General features: G+C 48.0%; 1 protein-coding gene across 1 annotated transcript in view; it reads right to left on the minus strand.

The window, feature by feature from the left end:
* The window catches only part of LOC144123685 (alcohol dehydrogenase class-3-like), a 177781-nt gene that overhangs the window by 62965 nt on the left and 97770 nt on the right, over positions 1–17046 (minus strand). Inside the window, exon 7 of the mRNA XM_077656467.1 lies at positions 10000–10130. Coding sequence (XP_077512593.1) covers positions 10000–10130 — 131 coding nt within the window. The remainder of the gene's footprint in view (positions 1–9999; positions 10131–17046) is intronic.

Below are 17046 nucleotides of genomic sequence, written 5' to 3' on the forward strand. Positions count from 1 at the left end.
CAGTTTTCTCTTTGTTTGCTCGTGAAGCCTCTGTAGGTTTCTGTACTTTTGGGCCAAGTCCTTATTTCTCTTTCTCAGCTCAGCATTCTGTCTTTGAAGAGACAAGTCAGTTGAAGCCGTACTTGAACCAAGTGTGAATGCAGCTTGAGGTATTTCTTTACTTGATCGCTCATTACTATGCTGTGACCTTTCAGCGCTTAAGGATTCGGCCTCCATGGGTGAAGCTGCGGGCAGAGGAAGTCGACTTCATCAGTGGAATCTTCCCCACTGGCTTTATCTGTTCTCAGAAAAGAATGGGCAACGCTGTCTGCATAGATAACAGTGTCGACAGCTTTGGGCGGCAGCAAGCTGGTTGTTAAAGGTAGATCATACCCTGGTACCTGAGCACATTGTAGTGGACTGACAGTGTCCTGGGAACTCATGCTGTCACTCACAGCCGAGTCTTGTGTTTGTTCGGCTGTTGATGCGAAGACAGGCTCTAGAGCAGCACTACCACATGGTTCATTTCCGGTGGGGTCAAGTACTGGGCTTTGCGTTGGCGTGGCCGGACGAAAGCAAGACCGCTTCTTCGGAGGCTTCCGGTGTTTCGGGATGGCTGAAATAAAAAATTCAGTCAATAGGGTAGCACTACACTCAAGAACTGCAGAAATTCTGCATTTACAGAAGAGCAACCTAGTACCTGCATAAAACTTCCAAATAAACTTCAGGAGTAGTAATATCAGTTGGGTTTTAAGATCCCAAAGCTGTACTGGGGGGCTTTAGATTTCTTACCGCCAGTGCATATTTACCAGCGTCGGAAAGCATGCTACAACTGGCAATGATTCAGTCGTGCAAAATTGTGCTCAACAGCAGGTTGTGTTAGCAGCTGAGGTACCATTGATGCAACTAGAATTACTAATCGTCCTGAATTTTGCCATTTTAGCTTCTGTGCCAGGTGACATAGAACAAATGAGACAGCACAGTATGCAGTCTGCTTTAGGATATTTGTTTGATTCTAGACGCCCCCTTTCTCGCAGGCGTCGGGTGAATTATAAAGAAAAAACGATGCTATACAAAGTATAAACACACTATAGGTGGCCTTGTGCTCTTTGAATACAAGGCTATATCTGTGTGTTACGTTTTGGATCTTAGTATCATATATATGAGTGCATTCAATGTGTAGAGAAGATAAACAGTAGTCCCTTAGGGAAGCAGTGGGTGTTCAAGAAAAGCAAATATAGTAGGGGTAGGCAGAGAGTTAGGTGGCAAAAGTTTTGTTTAGTGCCATACTTTATACCTTTATGGCTTACACGGAAGATTTCGATTGTCATTCATTCATTTTTTTTCAATCTACAGTGAAAAATGAGCCAGAGGTAATGCAGAAGCCGTTAAAACACGGCTTAAGGTGATTTTATGTTTGAAGGTGCTGTTCGAATGCATGATCCTACAATAACGTGCAATATACATATTTTTTTATGCCCGCGATTTAGTTTTACAAGTAATGAATTGCATGGATCCCAACAAATTTCTAGCTAGGGATCTAGATGCTGATGCAAACATGCGCTGTAGGAATGCTTGGATATAAAAGCCATATCAATAGACCAAGAAGTTTGTGTGGATAATGTGGCCACAGATGGCACAGGAACCGGTTAAAGGGAAGTCAGTAGGAGAGGCTTCGTCCTGCTATGGACCTTGAAATGCTGATGGTGATGAACCTTTCTTTGCAGCCTTCTAAAAGCAGATGAGCGCACATTTTTGAGCTTGCACAAAGCAACCACAGCACTACCGTATACGTGTAGACAAATTTCTTTGCAAACATTTCATATGAATGAGGCAGAGTTGTATTTAAGAGATGGATCAAAATTAGAAGCTTACCTCGATAAGTAAAAAGTGTGGGAACCGCATCTGGCCTTAGCTTCTTTAAGCCATCCTGTCTGTTTTGCTCGAAACTTGTTTCTTCAAAATGTGCCTGAAATGAATGGCAGCAAGTACTTCATAAGCATCAAGAAGTATATTCATACCTGCACATAACTGTGACAAATGCTGCAAACCGGAACATGACTAGCGTTACAACTACAGAGCTGTTTCTACCTGCTGTAATGTTTTCACATGCTGTCTTTTACCAGGCTATAGTGCCAAGCTAAAAAAACTGGATAAGGGCTTCCTAAAGGCTTCATATGCATGCCAGTAACCGGGCATATACAAAATGTGTTCTTTTAGTCTGATCTTGGGTTTCCAATCTTTTTCTACCGAATAGCGTCGTACAGCAGAACGGTGCCTAGATAACCAGACCTGACTGAAAATAAGTTCCTCCGACCACAGCGCTCACGAAACAGCGAACGCGTACAATGTCAGAGAGATGTAGAAATTTATTTTCACTACCTCAGTCATGTTCTCTGACATGACTCTTGGCGCATGTATTACAGCGCAAACAAGGAAGCGGGCGCCAATATATCGTGAGTGCACTCGCGTGAGAATTACAGTCAGCGAGGGCGAATGCGAACCGTTGCTTCTCGCCCTTGGTGCTCGAGACACGCCGCCAGCGCATCTAAAAACTAACGAGAAGATTGCACCCACGCCCGCAATGCGTAGCCTGTTATCAAACCCACGCCGCGCACGCCGTTCGAGGCGGCCGTGGTTTAATTATCGTAAACGTGAAGCACAGTACACCAAACATAACAAGCGAGCAGGTAACAAAAGAGAAAAAGGTACGGTACTCACAGAACATATGCGAGAAGCAGCAGTGGGTTCCCAGCAGTCTCGCTTTACTTGTGCCAGCCAACGTTTTCTTCGGTTGGAGTCAGCCGGGAAACGAAACATCCGTGTGCCCTTCCTGCAGTGGTTCGAGCACTGCGGAACGCAACACCCGGGCATTGCTGCTGCGTAAGCTTCCTGGCGCACTTAGTGCAACAACCGACAACATATGACTGTCCCACTCAACGATGAACGGCGATGAAGACGCAACTGCTGCAGCAGCTAATGCGCGCCTATGCACGGCGGGGAACAAGATGGCGCGGCGTCTTCCCGTAACCATGACAACACACGCGCTGGCAACATGGGTCTTAGCGGGAGGCGGCATGTGCTGTGTCAAAGGAAGTCACCACCCTAAGCCGGGAGGGGGCGCGACATGTAGGCTCCCTACGTATTCTACTCACACAGCGCCGCCATGCGGCAGCCGCGAGCGGCGGCAGAGCCGGCGCCCGACGGCCTGAGGAGAACGTTCGCCCAGCAAAGAAAGTATAGAGGAGGCACTGGTACAACTTAAAGAAGGCAGCGGCATTTGCCCCTCAAAGGCGGATGCACACGAGCCTCCGCCAATAGGCGCGCACTTCAGGTGACGTCATGAGCCGGACGGCCGGTGACCCTGCCGACGGAGAACATGCCTAACTTACGATGCACAACTTGTGCCGCGTGCGTTTGTTCTGAGCCGTGAGGCGACGAAAAAAGGTTACAGCGAACATCGGTGACTGCGCTGCGCTGCGCTTCGTCTGGAAACAGGATCCCGCAGCGGCCCACCGCTGCAAACAAATATCGCGCGTGTTTGTTCTATGGTGTTTTGTTTTGCTCCTAAGTGAAGTTACGACGAGGAGAATTTGCCAAAGTCTGGTACCTACTGTGAGCGGCGGGTGTGTTTGTGTACTGTGCCCCTGCGTTTCTCGTCGGACGTGGCGAAGTGATGGAGCAAAACCATTCTAAGGATAAATGAGAAAAGCGTGCGCGGATGAAACCAACCTACGAGTTTCTCAACCGAAAAGATTTGCGGAAGCAACCTCCAACGCAAAGATTTGCTGCTGCCAGCTCAGCGCGCAAACGATCCATCGTTGGCAGCAGTATGATAAGATAGCCGAGCGTCTAGCAGGACATCGTTCGAGTGTTGTGTAGCACCGTCGATTGAGCACTTTCCACCAGTGCTAACAATCAGTGACTAACACGCGCTGCTTGAGCGAATCTCATTGGATTATTAACGGTCAGGCGTGTGAGAGCAGTATTTGTTTCCTTAATGTCAGCCTTAGTACTAATATAAAATTATGACCGATACACTGGTGCCTTTACAAGGAAGCTTGGCACGAATTCGCGTCTCTGTATGGCTTAGAATTCTTCGCTCACTGCACGCGCCAGCTGTAAAATGCCTGATGTGACACAATCGCAAATCAGTTGTGCTGCCAGCGCTCGACTTGCTTTCCCACAACACAGCTTTGTGCTGCTTTTCGATTGTTATGATATGTTGCTACTAAAAAAATCGTATGACAGTGAAGGCAACAGAGCCAATATGTACAGTAAAAAAAAAGTACGACAAAGTAGGCACAGCTGCTTGCGAACTGACTCCTAATACCTTTACTCGCGTCTGCGATAAATGTGTGTGCATGAGTTCTTGCGTGTTTGTTTATATTTGTTATTTTCCCATTTTTTGCATTTTAGATCTTAGTTTTCGCGCTCGCGTTTGTTTGCATGTGCGTGAATATGTGAGTGCTTCTTTGCGTGTATGTGTTTATTATTCCTATGTGTGTCCTTTTATTTGTGTGTTTGTGCTTGTAAGCATGCTGCATCCACCTCTTCCTTTACAATTTAATTAACTCGTCTCATTCAAAGCACCAAGTCCTGTGAATAGCAGGGCTGGCCTCTTCGGTGTCATTAAATCCTTACACCTTGCCTCCTCAGTCTGCCATCTTGCTGTGTTTTCTCCTACTTTTCTGACCTTGCTTCTTGTGCTGTTGTCGCAACGTGATTAACCAACTTGCACTAAAGAAACTTCTATCAGCTGTGACAACAGAAACATTGACAGATACAAAATGTTAAAAGCATCACGTGGCTTGCGCAATAACTTCGTCTCTTACCTCTGTTAATGTGTTTATGCATCAGTGCATACGGCAGCTCGCCGGGAGTGCACATGAAAGGGCGCCATATTGTGCAACAGCATCTTGCGATGTTGTTGCATTCAGTCTTAATAAATGGATTGGTTTGCTGCCCGTCACATATGGGGATACACATAACATTGCGCAGTGGATTATAATTTCCTGTCATGAGGCTTTCATCATTACAAACGCAGTTTTCTAGTGAATGGAGTCCAGCAAAGCAGTGCTGTGAGAGCTTTTGCAGCGTTCACCATTTATTACCTCACCAATATCACTGTCTCAATCTGGCCGTCATTTGGCCTACGGCTTGTAATGAACAAAGTGACTCACTAAAACACGTTCAACCTTGCTGAGCATTTTTCCGGTACATAAATACGACAAAAAAATGCTAGCAGAGCTATTCACGTTAATAATTGTGCTTGCATTCGCGTTTATGCCAGAGTCAGATAAAGAAATTAAAAATTGGCTATGACAAGGCTGCGATTTTCAGTGCAGACTGCTAACAGAGCCATAAAGCGTGCTCTGACTACTGTTATTTCAACATGGGGACCGTCAAACTCGACGATGGCTGCCTGAATGAGCATTTTGGGCCTCAATAGGCTAATGATGTTTTATATTTATTCTCTTATTCTCATTACTTGTGTGAGCCAGATCACCAAAATAAACAATGCCACCACATGAATGTGCTTTGGCGTGCAAGCTGCTAACAGTGGCTGTTAGTTTCTTCTTGACTACTGGTATCGCAGCAGCACTCGCTATGACATGACTGCGATTTCCAGTGCAGACTGCTAACAGAGCTATAAAGCGTGCCTTGAATACTGTTATTTCAACATTGGGCCCGTCAAACTAGATGGTGGCTGCCTGAATGAGCATTTTGAGCCCGCCAAAGATAATCAGAGTTAACAGTTGTGTTTCAATTCAGATATACCAGCATTTAAACATGTTTCTATGCCACTTCTTAAATCGAGCACAATGTGTACAGGACGTTGTTTATCAGAATTGAGCTTCTATTATAAGGAATACGCCATAAATGGAACTGCTTGTTTATTTCAGAGGTCACGGAATGGATGGTTGTCTGTTGCGAACCAACTGGAAAAATATTGGCAGCCCTAATAAATGCTGTTCTTTCATTAAAAGAAGCCGTTATGCTTCGTCGAGTGGCTCAATGCCAGACAGCTCGCAGTCGGAGTCACTTTCTTCAGTGTCATCTTCACCCAGCTGGATGATGATGGGTTGAATGTGCCCACTCCCAGACGTGTCAAGTCTGAACTTTGCCTCCAAGTCCATCACGTGCTGAATACTCTTCGCCCAGTCTTCCGCCGCTACGCGCTTGATTTTCTCCCTCAAGATGGCGTCGACCGTGGACAGCTTGAAGTCTCTGTTGTCCGCAGCGATGCCATTTTTGACCTTGGCCCACACAAGCTCAATGGGATTAAATTCGCAGTGGTACAGCGGGAGTCTGAGTACAATGCAACCGGCGCTTACAGCTGCATTGTCTACGATGTAGTTCCGAAAGCATGACTTTACAGATTCCGCAAGCTCAAGCAGCTGCTTCTTTACCATCCTTTCAGCGTAGGTGATGTTCTTGCTTGTGAGCCACTCCTGTATCTCCTTCTTTCAGGCCGTCGTTGGCAATTTCTCTTCTCGCCGGCTATGGTATGGTGCATTGTCTAAAACAATGACGCTACCAGCTGGCAACTTCTGCAGAACGCCATTAAACCAGTCCTCAAAGCGATTGCCGTTCATTTCCTCGTGGTGTCGCCTGTCTTTTGACCTCGGAATACATCCAAGCAGCCGTTGACGAAGCCATCCTTGCTGCCGATGTGCGTGACGATCAGGCGCTGACCTTTCCCAGAAGGTTGTTTTAGACCCGTCGTTAGGCCATTTGCTCGAGCGAACAGGCGTCCGCGCTTCTGCACCACGGTGTCTGTCCACACGATCGACCGAGTGTGTACCGCCGTCACCCACGTATTGTCCAGGTAGAAGATCTTTCGGCCTTCCGCTCGGTAGCGCTCCATGTCACGGAGGTAGCGATTCCGCCAATCGGTGATGTCATCCCGGTCGATAAGCAGCGAGTTGCGGCTTCTCTTTTCGTGCTTGAAGCCGATCTCGGCAAGCAGGCGACGCACAGTACACCGCCTTAGTGATGGGAGTTCCATACGCTCCGAGAACTCGGTAGTGAACTTCTCGACCGTCGGTATCTCGTTGCGGCGAAAGAAATCGTGCACACACGACCTCAGCGCGCACAACGTGAAGCTTTCAAACTTCGCGCTGCGTCTTCTCTTCTCCGCATTGCGTGGGCGCTTTCGCGACGGCGTCGTCAGTTTGCCACCCGAAAAATGCGAAGCTCTAACTTCCTTCCTCACCCTGAACACAGTCCTTTCGCTGACACCGAGCATGTCAGCGACAAACTTGACAGTCTCCTCTACGCTGCGTTCAGGCTCCCTGTTACGCCAAAACGTGTAGCAGTGGAAGATCATGTTGCGTAAATCGCTGTTCAGGATGCGGCCGCTCTTGCTCTTGCCGAGGCTCCTTGGTGGTGTGATCATCGATGCGAGACAAGGCTCGTTCGGCAACAAAGGCTCGCGTTCCGATGTCACGACGCTGGGCTCCATGACGGAAAAGAGGTACGGAATGTCGTGCGCGAACGTGCGTGAACTCACGAGATTTTAGGTTCGCAACCGCAAAAAAAGAAACAAGTAGCCATTGAAAAATAAGCCTCACACATTAAAAAAATAAGCTTGTGAAAACACACAAAAAGTACATATGAATCATATGCTATTGAGCCAGACTGTTTTGTAATTACACGCCCAGTGCCGTCGATCTCACTCCGTAACAGACGACGCACAGCGTTGTAGAAGGCACGGAGTTATTTTTCTCTCGCGATCCGTTATGTGCTGAAGCATTTGCATCATGATAGTTTTACTAAACCACTCATCAAGATACACAAATCTTATTTATACCGAGAAATACGCGTTTTAGAAGCAGTCACAATTTTTTGAGCGGGACTATTTCTTTAGTCGCGGACGCAATTGGCTGCTGCGCTTCGGTCATCTGGGCGGGGCCTCTCCTGTCTTCTAAAGTTGTACCCGACTAGCTTCTTCCGTTCTCTCTCCAAATCTAGGCTAATTCGAGACCTTACCATTCTGTGGTCGCTACAACACACATTTTCGGCGACCTCCACATCCTGCAAAATGTCAAGGGGAGAACATAGTAGAAATCTACTTTATTTTTGTCTCACAACTGGGGCTCTTCCACGTCCCCTTCCTGTTCTCTCGTTTTCGGAAGACAGTTTTCATGATGCGTAAAATAATTACATCTGCGAACTCTACTAATAAGTCTTCCCTTCTATTCCTAGAACCCATATCCCATAGTCGTCTACCGTCTGGTCGCCAGCCTGCTTCTTGTATACCTTCACGTTGAAGTCGCCCATCAGTACAGTGTACAGTGATTTTACTTTGTTCATTGCCAACTCCACGTCTTCACAGAAGCTTTCATTGCTCTGGTCAGCATGGCTGGAGGCAGGAACGTAAACCGGCACCACCTTCAGTTTTTGCCTCTTATTAAGCCTAATTACGGTAGCTACCACCCTATCATTAATACTATAGAACTCCTCTACATTGTCAGCTATATCCCCAATAATGAGGAACCCCACACCTAGTTCTCGTCTATGCGCTAATCCGCGATAGCACAGTATGTGCCTGTCCTTTATACTGCATACACCTCACCTGTACAACTAACTTCACTAAGCCCTATAACATCCCATTTAATGCCCGGTAGTTCCTCGAAGAGCACTGCAAGGCAAGCTTCACTAGATAACGTTCTAGCGTTAAACTTTGCCAGGTTCAGATTCCAGTGGCGGTCTGTACGGAGACAGAGATTCTTAGCACCCTCCGCTACGTCACTGGTCTGACCGCCGCTTTTTTCAGTGGCTTTGCAGCCGCTGGGGACTGAGGGCCGAGAGTTAATTGGTTTGTTCATAGAATTAAGTTTGGGGCCAACTACTACACCATGGGTGGCCATATCCTGTTCTGGTGAGAGACTTGTCAATTCTGGTCACCGTGATCAGGGCACACCCTAGCCTTGGTTATGCAACTCCATCAACACGCGGAGTTCTTTAGTTCTTAAATCCCATGAAGAATTAAGCGGCCCCATAATTAAGCGGATGCTCTACCTCTACGAATTTGCGGCGTGGAGCCTCCTGGCTGCCCGTGGTGTACATCAAGGCTCGCACCGCCGTTGTCAGTGGGTCAAACTCGAGTTGCAGGCCTCACAGGTAAGGACGTCGGGGAGCAGCGTCAAGAATGTCGTCGTGGTGTTTATTTCAGAATACTGCAGGCCACTGCTTGGCCAAAGCGTACATGGGATTGTATACCCAGCACGTGTCCACCAAATGTCAGCGGCAGGAAAGCACAGCCGTTTACTGGGGAGTGGCTCAGCGAACAGACGCGCTCATTACAGACGAAGTTGAGGCTCGGCCACTCGCCAAGGTATAAAGTTCGGCCACATGGTGGCGCCAGAAAAATGTAAGCAGTGTGGCAATAACAACGACGTTGTCCTGGTGGCTTTTTATCAGCTTTTCTAGGGTCTTCGAGACCTTTCACAGTGTCTACTCTGCCGCCTTCAGCAGAACCAAGTGCGTGGCCTGCTGAATAATTTCTAGGACTGTTTGCTTACTCTTTAGGGTGCCTCAGGGTGCCTTTAGGGTGCCTCAGGGTGCTTGCCAACGTTTCCACAAGGCCTTGTCTTCGTCTGGGCAAAGTGCTGATCATCCATTATCACCCTGACTATGCCCACTGAAGGACAAATTCCTCTGCCATATCCATCCAATGAGCCCTGTCCTGTGCCAGATGCGGCCACCATATCTCCGCAAACTTCCTTATGTCATCCGCTCACCTAACTTTCTGCCGCCCCCGCTATGCTTGCCCTCTCTTGGTATCGAGTCAGTCACCGTCAACGACCGTCGGTTATCTCTCCTTAGCATTATATGCCCTTTCCAAGTCCACTTTTTGTTCTTGATTTCGAATAGGGTGTCATTGACCCGCGTTCGTTCTCTCAAGTTTAACATAACGGATTGCATGCATGGCCCTACTAGTCGCATTAGACACTGTCACTAAACTTGTCAAAAAAGCGGCTCGCGGCAAGAAAGGCGTTTAAGCGTGCTCACCATGGCCTGTACGTTCCCGACGCACTCGAACGTGTAGTCGAATCCACCCTCAGTTTTCTGGCCCACGTAGTTGCAGATCGGCACCGTCAGCGAGTAGGGGTTGATGCACTCGGTGCACCCGAACTCCTTTCCTGTTCCAGAATTAAGCGCAAAAGAGAAACAAAGTTCTGAACAGATACCTTGTAACTTCTGCGCATAGCGTTTAAGTGATGCTTTGAAAGCGAGAAATCGTTCTCACGTCGAAACCCTGCAATGGTTGCATGATTCCGGGACGCAGCGGGTTCGGTTGCGTTACGCGGTCAAAGTGACCAGAGTGTGACATAGAATAGGACGCTTATAATAAACTGCACAACTACAACCAAAAATTTTAACTTTAACCCAACGTTTCGAAGCCAACTCGGCTCCTTCATCAGGGGTGACTGAGGGCAGTAGCTAAGCGTCTTTAAGTATGGAGAAGAGGAGGGGGGGTCAAAGGAACGACAGCTGTGACGCGAAAGGCGCGGAGGAGGGGGGTTTAGGCTGTTAGTCACGCTGGCGCACTGCAGGGAGGTGGTGACTGGCGACTTTTTTTCGTTAAGTTGAAGAGCGAAGTCCCTGGGCATATACTGGGGGCAGGTTTCCTTTCCTGTGGTTGATATTGTTCGGGGTGGTTTGGATATGCCAGGATTCCAGAAGGAGCCTTTTGTGGTAATTTGTTTCGGTTCCGAGGATGCGGGTTCATTTCACTTGTAGGTAAAATTCCCCGTTTGACGAGAAGTATGTGTTCGATAGGCACAACTCCAGGAGGCGGCACACATCATCTACGCCAATGGGAGCATCCATCTCTGTCGTCATGGCCAATTTAACCATGGAACACATAGAACAACGAGCCCTCAACTCATTCCACCCGAAACCAAAGATTTTCGTCAGTTATGTCGACAACTGCTTCGTCGTCATCAAAACATCTGAGACTCAACATTTCCTTCGTCATTTAAACTCCGTAGAACCTGACATTCAGTTCACGCTAGAGGTGGAACAAGAAAACTCCCTGCCGTTTTTGGACGTCTTCGTGTCCCGAAACCACAATACCCTTCAATGGACCACTTGCGGAAAAGCGAGCGCCGCCTGCCGTGCAAACAGGGAAGCTCCGCTGGCACTTTCTGTTGGAAAGGGGTTCTCGAGCAGGCGTGTGCAAAGGTAGATTTCAGCTGTTCACGTGCGCTTGTTTTCTTGTTTTAGCGTTGTTTCTTCGCCGGAAGCGTGCGTTTGCTAACGAAAGACGATGATGGAGGAGGAGAACACCCCATTTCCGTTTTTAGAAACGGGGTGGGGCGAAGAGTTTTCGAGTTGTTGCCTGAAAAACGACCATGTGTGGCTGAACCTGCAGTCTACTACCTCACCGGAACGCCGAATGACCAAATGAAAGTGTGCATGAATGTGCGCCTATGTGCGGGCGAGTGTAACAGTATAATGAAATGCACTTTCCTAATGCCCATTTATGTTCGCGCTTCCTCGATAGGGCAAGAGTTTCTGCTAACTTCATGCAGCACCTTTTGCCGCAGGCCACACTTAACTGATCAGTAAACGACCCGTTGCACCATCTCAACCACGGCTCGTGCTGATACGATAGAGCATTGCTTTGCGTTCTAACAGGCCGCTGGAGCGTTGGAATGCGCGGATATAGGTGAGGTTGCGCTCTGACGCGTGCTTCGCTGTTGAGATAGCACAGCTTGACATTGTAGCATTTATGAATGTTCATATTAGTACAAATAATTTGGCTGTCACCGAATACGCACGTGCGTCGATGGCAAAACTCTTCTAGAACGACCGAGCTGTGCGCACTTGGGAGCAAGCGCGAAATGTAGCAGGAACAGTCGTTTCGAAACGTGCTCGATGCGCGAATTGCTGGCTCCATTAACGGCTTCGTCTTTTGCGCGTTGTATCTCGTAGCGGCTTTTATTACGTCCAAGTATCGCTGTTGCAAAACGCGTGGTCAGTTTAGTTAGAAACGCGTTGAAGTTACATGACAGTTACGTGGCAGTTACAGCTCACATCTGTCGCCGTACTACAGCGCTGGAATGCACGGCCAGCTCATGTTTTCCAACCAAAACCAAATCGCCTACAGAGGGCGCTAGCTGCGCTTTCACCGCGCATGCGCAGAAACTTTTCCGCAAATGGTCAATTCTCCGTTTACCGAAAACCAACCCACTCAGGCCGGTATCTCCACTTCTCTTCGAACTACCCGTCAGTCCATAAAGCATCAGTGGTGAAGACGCTGTCCAGAAGAGTTGAGACACACTGCAGCACAGAACTTGACAGAAGAAAAGAACAACGCACGATATTCAAAGAAATCTTAAACGGCTACCCAAAAGACTTTATTCAAAAAACCATTCGACGTCAAAAACACAACATTCGTCAGGAAATCAACGCACACAGTCCAACGCCACCACCAAAATACGTCACTTTACCTTATGCAGGAGATGTCAGCGAGACCATCGCCCGAATCCTGAAAAAATCGGGTCTCGTCTCCAGGTTGCGCACAAGCCCACAAACACTGTTGCGCTTTGCCTACCTGTTCCCAAAGACCGGCCGCCGAAAGAAAGAGCCCAAGGCATTGTCTACAAAATTCCATGCGCCGACTGCGACGCAAGCTACATCGGCGAAACCAAAAATTTCAAAGAATTCGGCAGCATAAAAACGACGTCCGCAAATTCGCAAGAGAACGCAATCCAGTAGCCGAACATTCCGAGGACTCCGACCATAGAATCAACTTCGAAGAAACCCGCATCCTCGAAACCGAAACAAATTACCACAAAAGGCTCCTTCTGGAATCCTGGCATATCCAAACTACCCCGAACAATATCAAACTGCACAAAAGGAAACCTGCCCCCAGTATATGCCCAGGGTCTTCGCTCTTCAACTCAACGAAAAAAAGCCGCCATTGACCGCCTCCCCACAGTGCGACAGCGTGACTCACAGCCTTAGCCCCCCCCCCCTCCTCCGCGCCTTTCGCGTCACAGCTGTCGTTCCTTTGACCCCTCCCCCCCCCTCCCCTCCATACTTAAAGACGCTTAGCTACTGCCCTCAGTCACCCCTGATGAAGGAGCCGAGTTGGCTTCGAAACGTTGGGTTAAAGTTAAAATTTTTGATTGGAGTTGTGCAGTTTATTATAAGTCTTCAACCCCAACCAGACAAGCAAATCTGTCAAAATGTTTAGTTTTCAATAGCACACTTAGCGATCACTTCTTTTAGGCGCCCCTTTGGATGTTCGCTTTACGGCATGTGCTTTTGTTGTTACGAACCGGTGCTGCTGCAATTTCCGTTTACACTTAAAGCGCTCTGGAAGTGTTCCCGAAGCAAGCGGCGTCTTCGAGCGATCCTTTTTCGCCGTCGCATAGAAATGAACTGGGAGCTTTCGCATTGATTCACACAGACTCCTCGAGGATGACTACAGGTCAGAAGAGCGTGTTGTCGGGCAAGTTGGCTTTGCATGATATAGAAGAAGTTAGCGCAAAACTTAGACGAAGACAGAGAAGAAACACACGAGACACGAAACACACGTTTCTTCTCTGTCTTCGTCTAAGTTTTGCGCTAACTTCTTCTATATGATGACTACAGGACGTGGCGCCCTCGTAGCGAAGGAAAGCCGCGGGATCACGTTCTTCACTTCCTCTCCAAAATTTCTTACATTGTCTGCAGTTCTGCCTCGCATTCTGTTCCCTCCACTTGGCGTTTTTTATTTTCTTGTTCAAGTCCTTCGTCCTGATAAACTGAAAATCTCCAAAGCCTGAAGTTGCAACTGAAGCACGCTACCGCGTTGCTTAGCGTCGCCCTGCTGGCAACTACACGTACGGCCTTTGTCAAAATTATACCGCACATCGAGCTTGTTCCAGGGGCATAGTGTGTCGCTTGTTTCACACCGAAAGTGTTCCATGCCTCTTAAAGGAGAAAGAAACTTTCATACTTACCCATCTCAAGCTTAGCATTTCCGCTGGTGCTACGGGGCCTCCCTGCGCGACTAACAAGCAGCCCCCATGTGCCTTTTGCTTTTGACAAACGTTGCGGTCGTGCAGGCTGGCAAGACTTTATGGTCACTGCAAACATGGTTCCTGCGCGTGTTCTTGCTCGTGTCTATATGAGTCCCGTCGTTTGGGTTCTGTTATCGGTTGGCTTACGGGGCAGTGATCTGAATTTGTGTCACATCTCGCCATACTTCGGAAAAATGTAACATGGTGACACACAAATTAGTGTCTTATGTCTCATCACGTAATCTTCACTGCCGACTGAAAACCATCCTTAGAAGACATATACGCCACTTTATTGTATTTATGTATTTCAGAACTAAAGCACGCGGACATTCCCGGCAGCAGATGAGACCGACTCTTGAGCGCGGTCAGCATAACGGAACCTTCTTTCACACCATATGACATCCCCGAGCACAAGGATGGAGACCGATTCCTACACAATGCGGGAAAAAGCACTGCTAAGGAGTACAGCCATTACTCCGACCTGCACACCTGTGTAAAAAGCGGCGAGAAGCTCCAGTATAAAACAACGCGAAGGAACGAGGGCGAAACATAGTAGCATTTGTTAGTAGTTTTCTAGTTTGGTAGTTTGTTTTTTGAAGCTGGCTGTAATGAAACTGAACGGTCGTGCTACACTAAATTTATATACTTATACTTTTATATTTAGAATGTTTGCATTACTTTTTATTTTTATCGGTGACAGAAACGTGAAGGCCGAGCAACCAGCGATCGTAGTGCCGTCCACTTTTGAATAGAACTGGAGCAGATCTGAGGCCGCTGCAGTCGGCGCGCTGTGGCGCTTGGGATGAGGGGGCGGTCTTCCCTCCTTACCACCTTTAAGACTACGCTGGACAAGAAGAAAAAGAGCTCACGTACCGCTACTAGACTTACAAGTAGATTTTCCACCCTTTAGCTAAACATGAAAGCAATCCATGGCGCGGATGCATAGGAGTTATCCGAAAATGCTACTATTTATAAAGAAAGTATACGTGCATGAAGTTGTATTTTAGCCCTTTTCCCTCAGCCCATTCTTCTTTTTCATTGACTTGTCACAACCAGTGATGAATGAAGTTTATTTGACTTCATACTTATCTCGGACAGATGCACAGGGCGCAGGTTTCGCGCGAACTTTTGCAAGTGCTTGGCATGGGGCTGAGCTTCATATTAGGCTGCGTCTTTTCCAGTAAAGAACATACTGTAGTGCTAGGACATTCTTCAATAAACTACTTCTGAACAAACTGACATGAGTAGGCGCTAAACACAGACACGAATTTTTCAATTGCGACTATCGCAAGCACATAAAATGTGAAAAAGGGAGGGGGAGCCTCAGGATGCCGAGACGTTTCGACAAGATGACTTGCCAGAACGTCGGCTCCGCACCCTAAGGATCACCCCACCATTATTCACTTTGTGTTGTCAAGAACCCCACCTACCTGCGCTCTCTCTTTCATGGACTGTAAGTAATAATTGCCGGCGTGCAATGTAATGCAGAGAGCACTTTTATTTACAGCAGAAGTTTCCATACGTACTACGCGAAAAGAACCAATTAGCGTATAAACCTATAAATATGTGAACAGATGTACGCAGCTAGGTACACTCGATTCACTCTTTTTTGTTCCGAGAATACTTGTTCTGTTTGCCACAGGCGGTCTGTGTATCGACGGAATATGCACGTTTTCACAATGTTTCCGGAATAACATTTATCTTGCAAATAAGACTAATTCTTTCTAAATATGAAGACGGATTCGCCGGAGCATATGAACCCTACATTTTTTAGGCGCAGCTGTAGTTATTTTCCGAGAGAACTGGCTATGCATACAGTCATGAGTAGGCTTCCGTGTTTTCGATATAGACTGATATACCACGAAATATTACCCCTGATGCGCTTTTATCTGAATCGGTGAAATCCGCAGTTTAGCTGCACTTGAAAAAAAGGGTGTTAATTGGCAGGGAGAGCAGGATTGATTGGTGAGATGTGAGAGAGGCCTTTTTCTTGAATTGGGCGTAGTCATGCTGTTGATAATCATGAAAAAAAAGGATGCCAGCTTCGTGTGAAGAAATCCTCTTTCAAAACATTAAGGTATTCATACGTGTCTCGTATAAATTCACATGAGTTACAAATGAGCTCTTCTTTGGCCAATGTTTAGGGGAATTCCTCAAGGTGGAGGTGATGCTTTACGGAGGTTTATCGTCCCAAAGCGACTCAGGCTATCAGGGACGCCCTAGTGAAGAGCTCCTGAAATCGCGACCTCCTGGGGTTCTTTAAAGGGGCTCTGAAACACCTTCCCAGGAGAGCATGTCAAATCATTCAATCACTGCACTGTGTGTTCACGAAAACCTGAGCCAAATAATACACTTGCGCACGCAACAGAGGACCCATAAACACGCGCTGAAGTTGGCGAGCCCATCCCGGCGACTTTTTCATGCTCGCACCCTGCTCCGTCACTCGCACCCCAAAACCTCCTATATACTTGTCAAGGCCTGCGCCTCACGTGACGTGACGTCAGCTACGTCACGCTGTGCTGTCTGGTTCCCTCCTGCTCCGCTGTGAGGTGCACAACACATCTGCGGAGGATTTTTGAACGCGGTGCGTCGATAGTGGCGCGTCGGACAGTGGAGCGCTGCGCGTGCCAGCCCAGCGTTGCGCGTGTGCACGTGCGAATAGTGTGTGCGAGGCGACGGCAACAGGGAGCGTGGCGAGCACAAGGAGCGCAGAGCTCATGTGTAAAAAAAAAACGAGGTGTGAAGGGAGACAGCGCAGCGGAGATCGTGTGATTCAAGCGTGGAGGTGCCAGCCGTCGGACGTTGGGTCCGTGCTGCTGTGACCTCCCTTGGACCACCGACACAAGCCTACTGCGTTCCTTTGAAGCGTGGAGGTGGCAGCCGTCGGACGTTGGGTCCGTGCTGCCGTGGCCTCCCTTGGATCACCAACGCAAGCCTACTGCGTTCCCTGCAAGTGTGGAGGTGGCAGCCGATGGACTGCTAGTCCGTGCGGCCGAAAGGCACCCTTGGATAGCCTGAATTAAACCTCCGGCGTTTTGGG

The sequence above is a fragment of the Amblyomma americanum genome, chromosome 3 (assembly GCF_052857255.1).
Source record: "Amblyomma americanum isolate KBUSLIRL-KWMA chromosome 3, ASM5285725v1, whole genome shotgun sequence".
NCBI classification, from domain to species: Eukaryota; Metazoa; Arthropoda; class Arachnida; order Ixodida; family Ixodidae; genus Amblyomma; species Amblyomma americanum.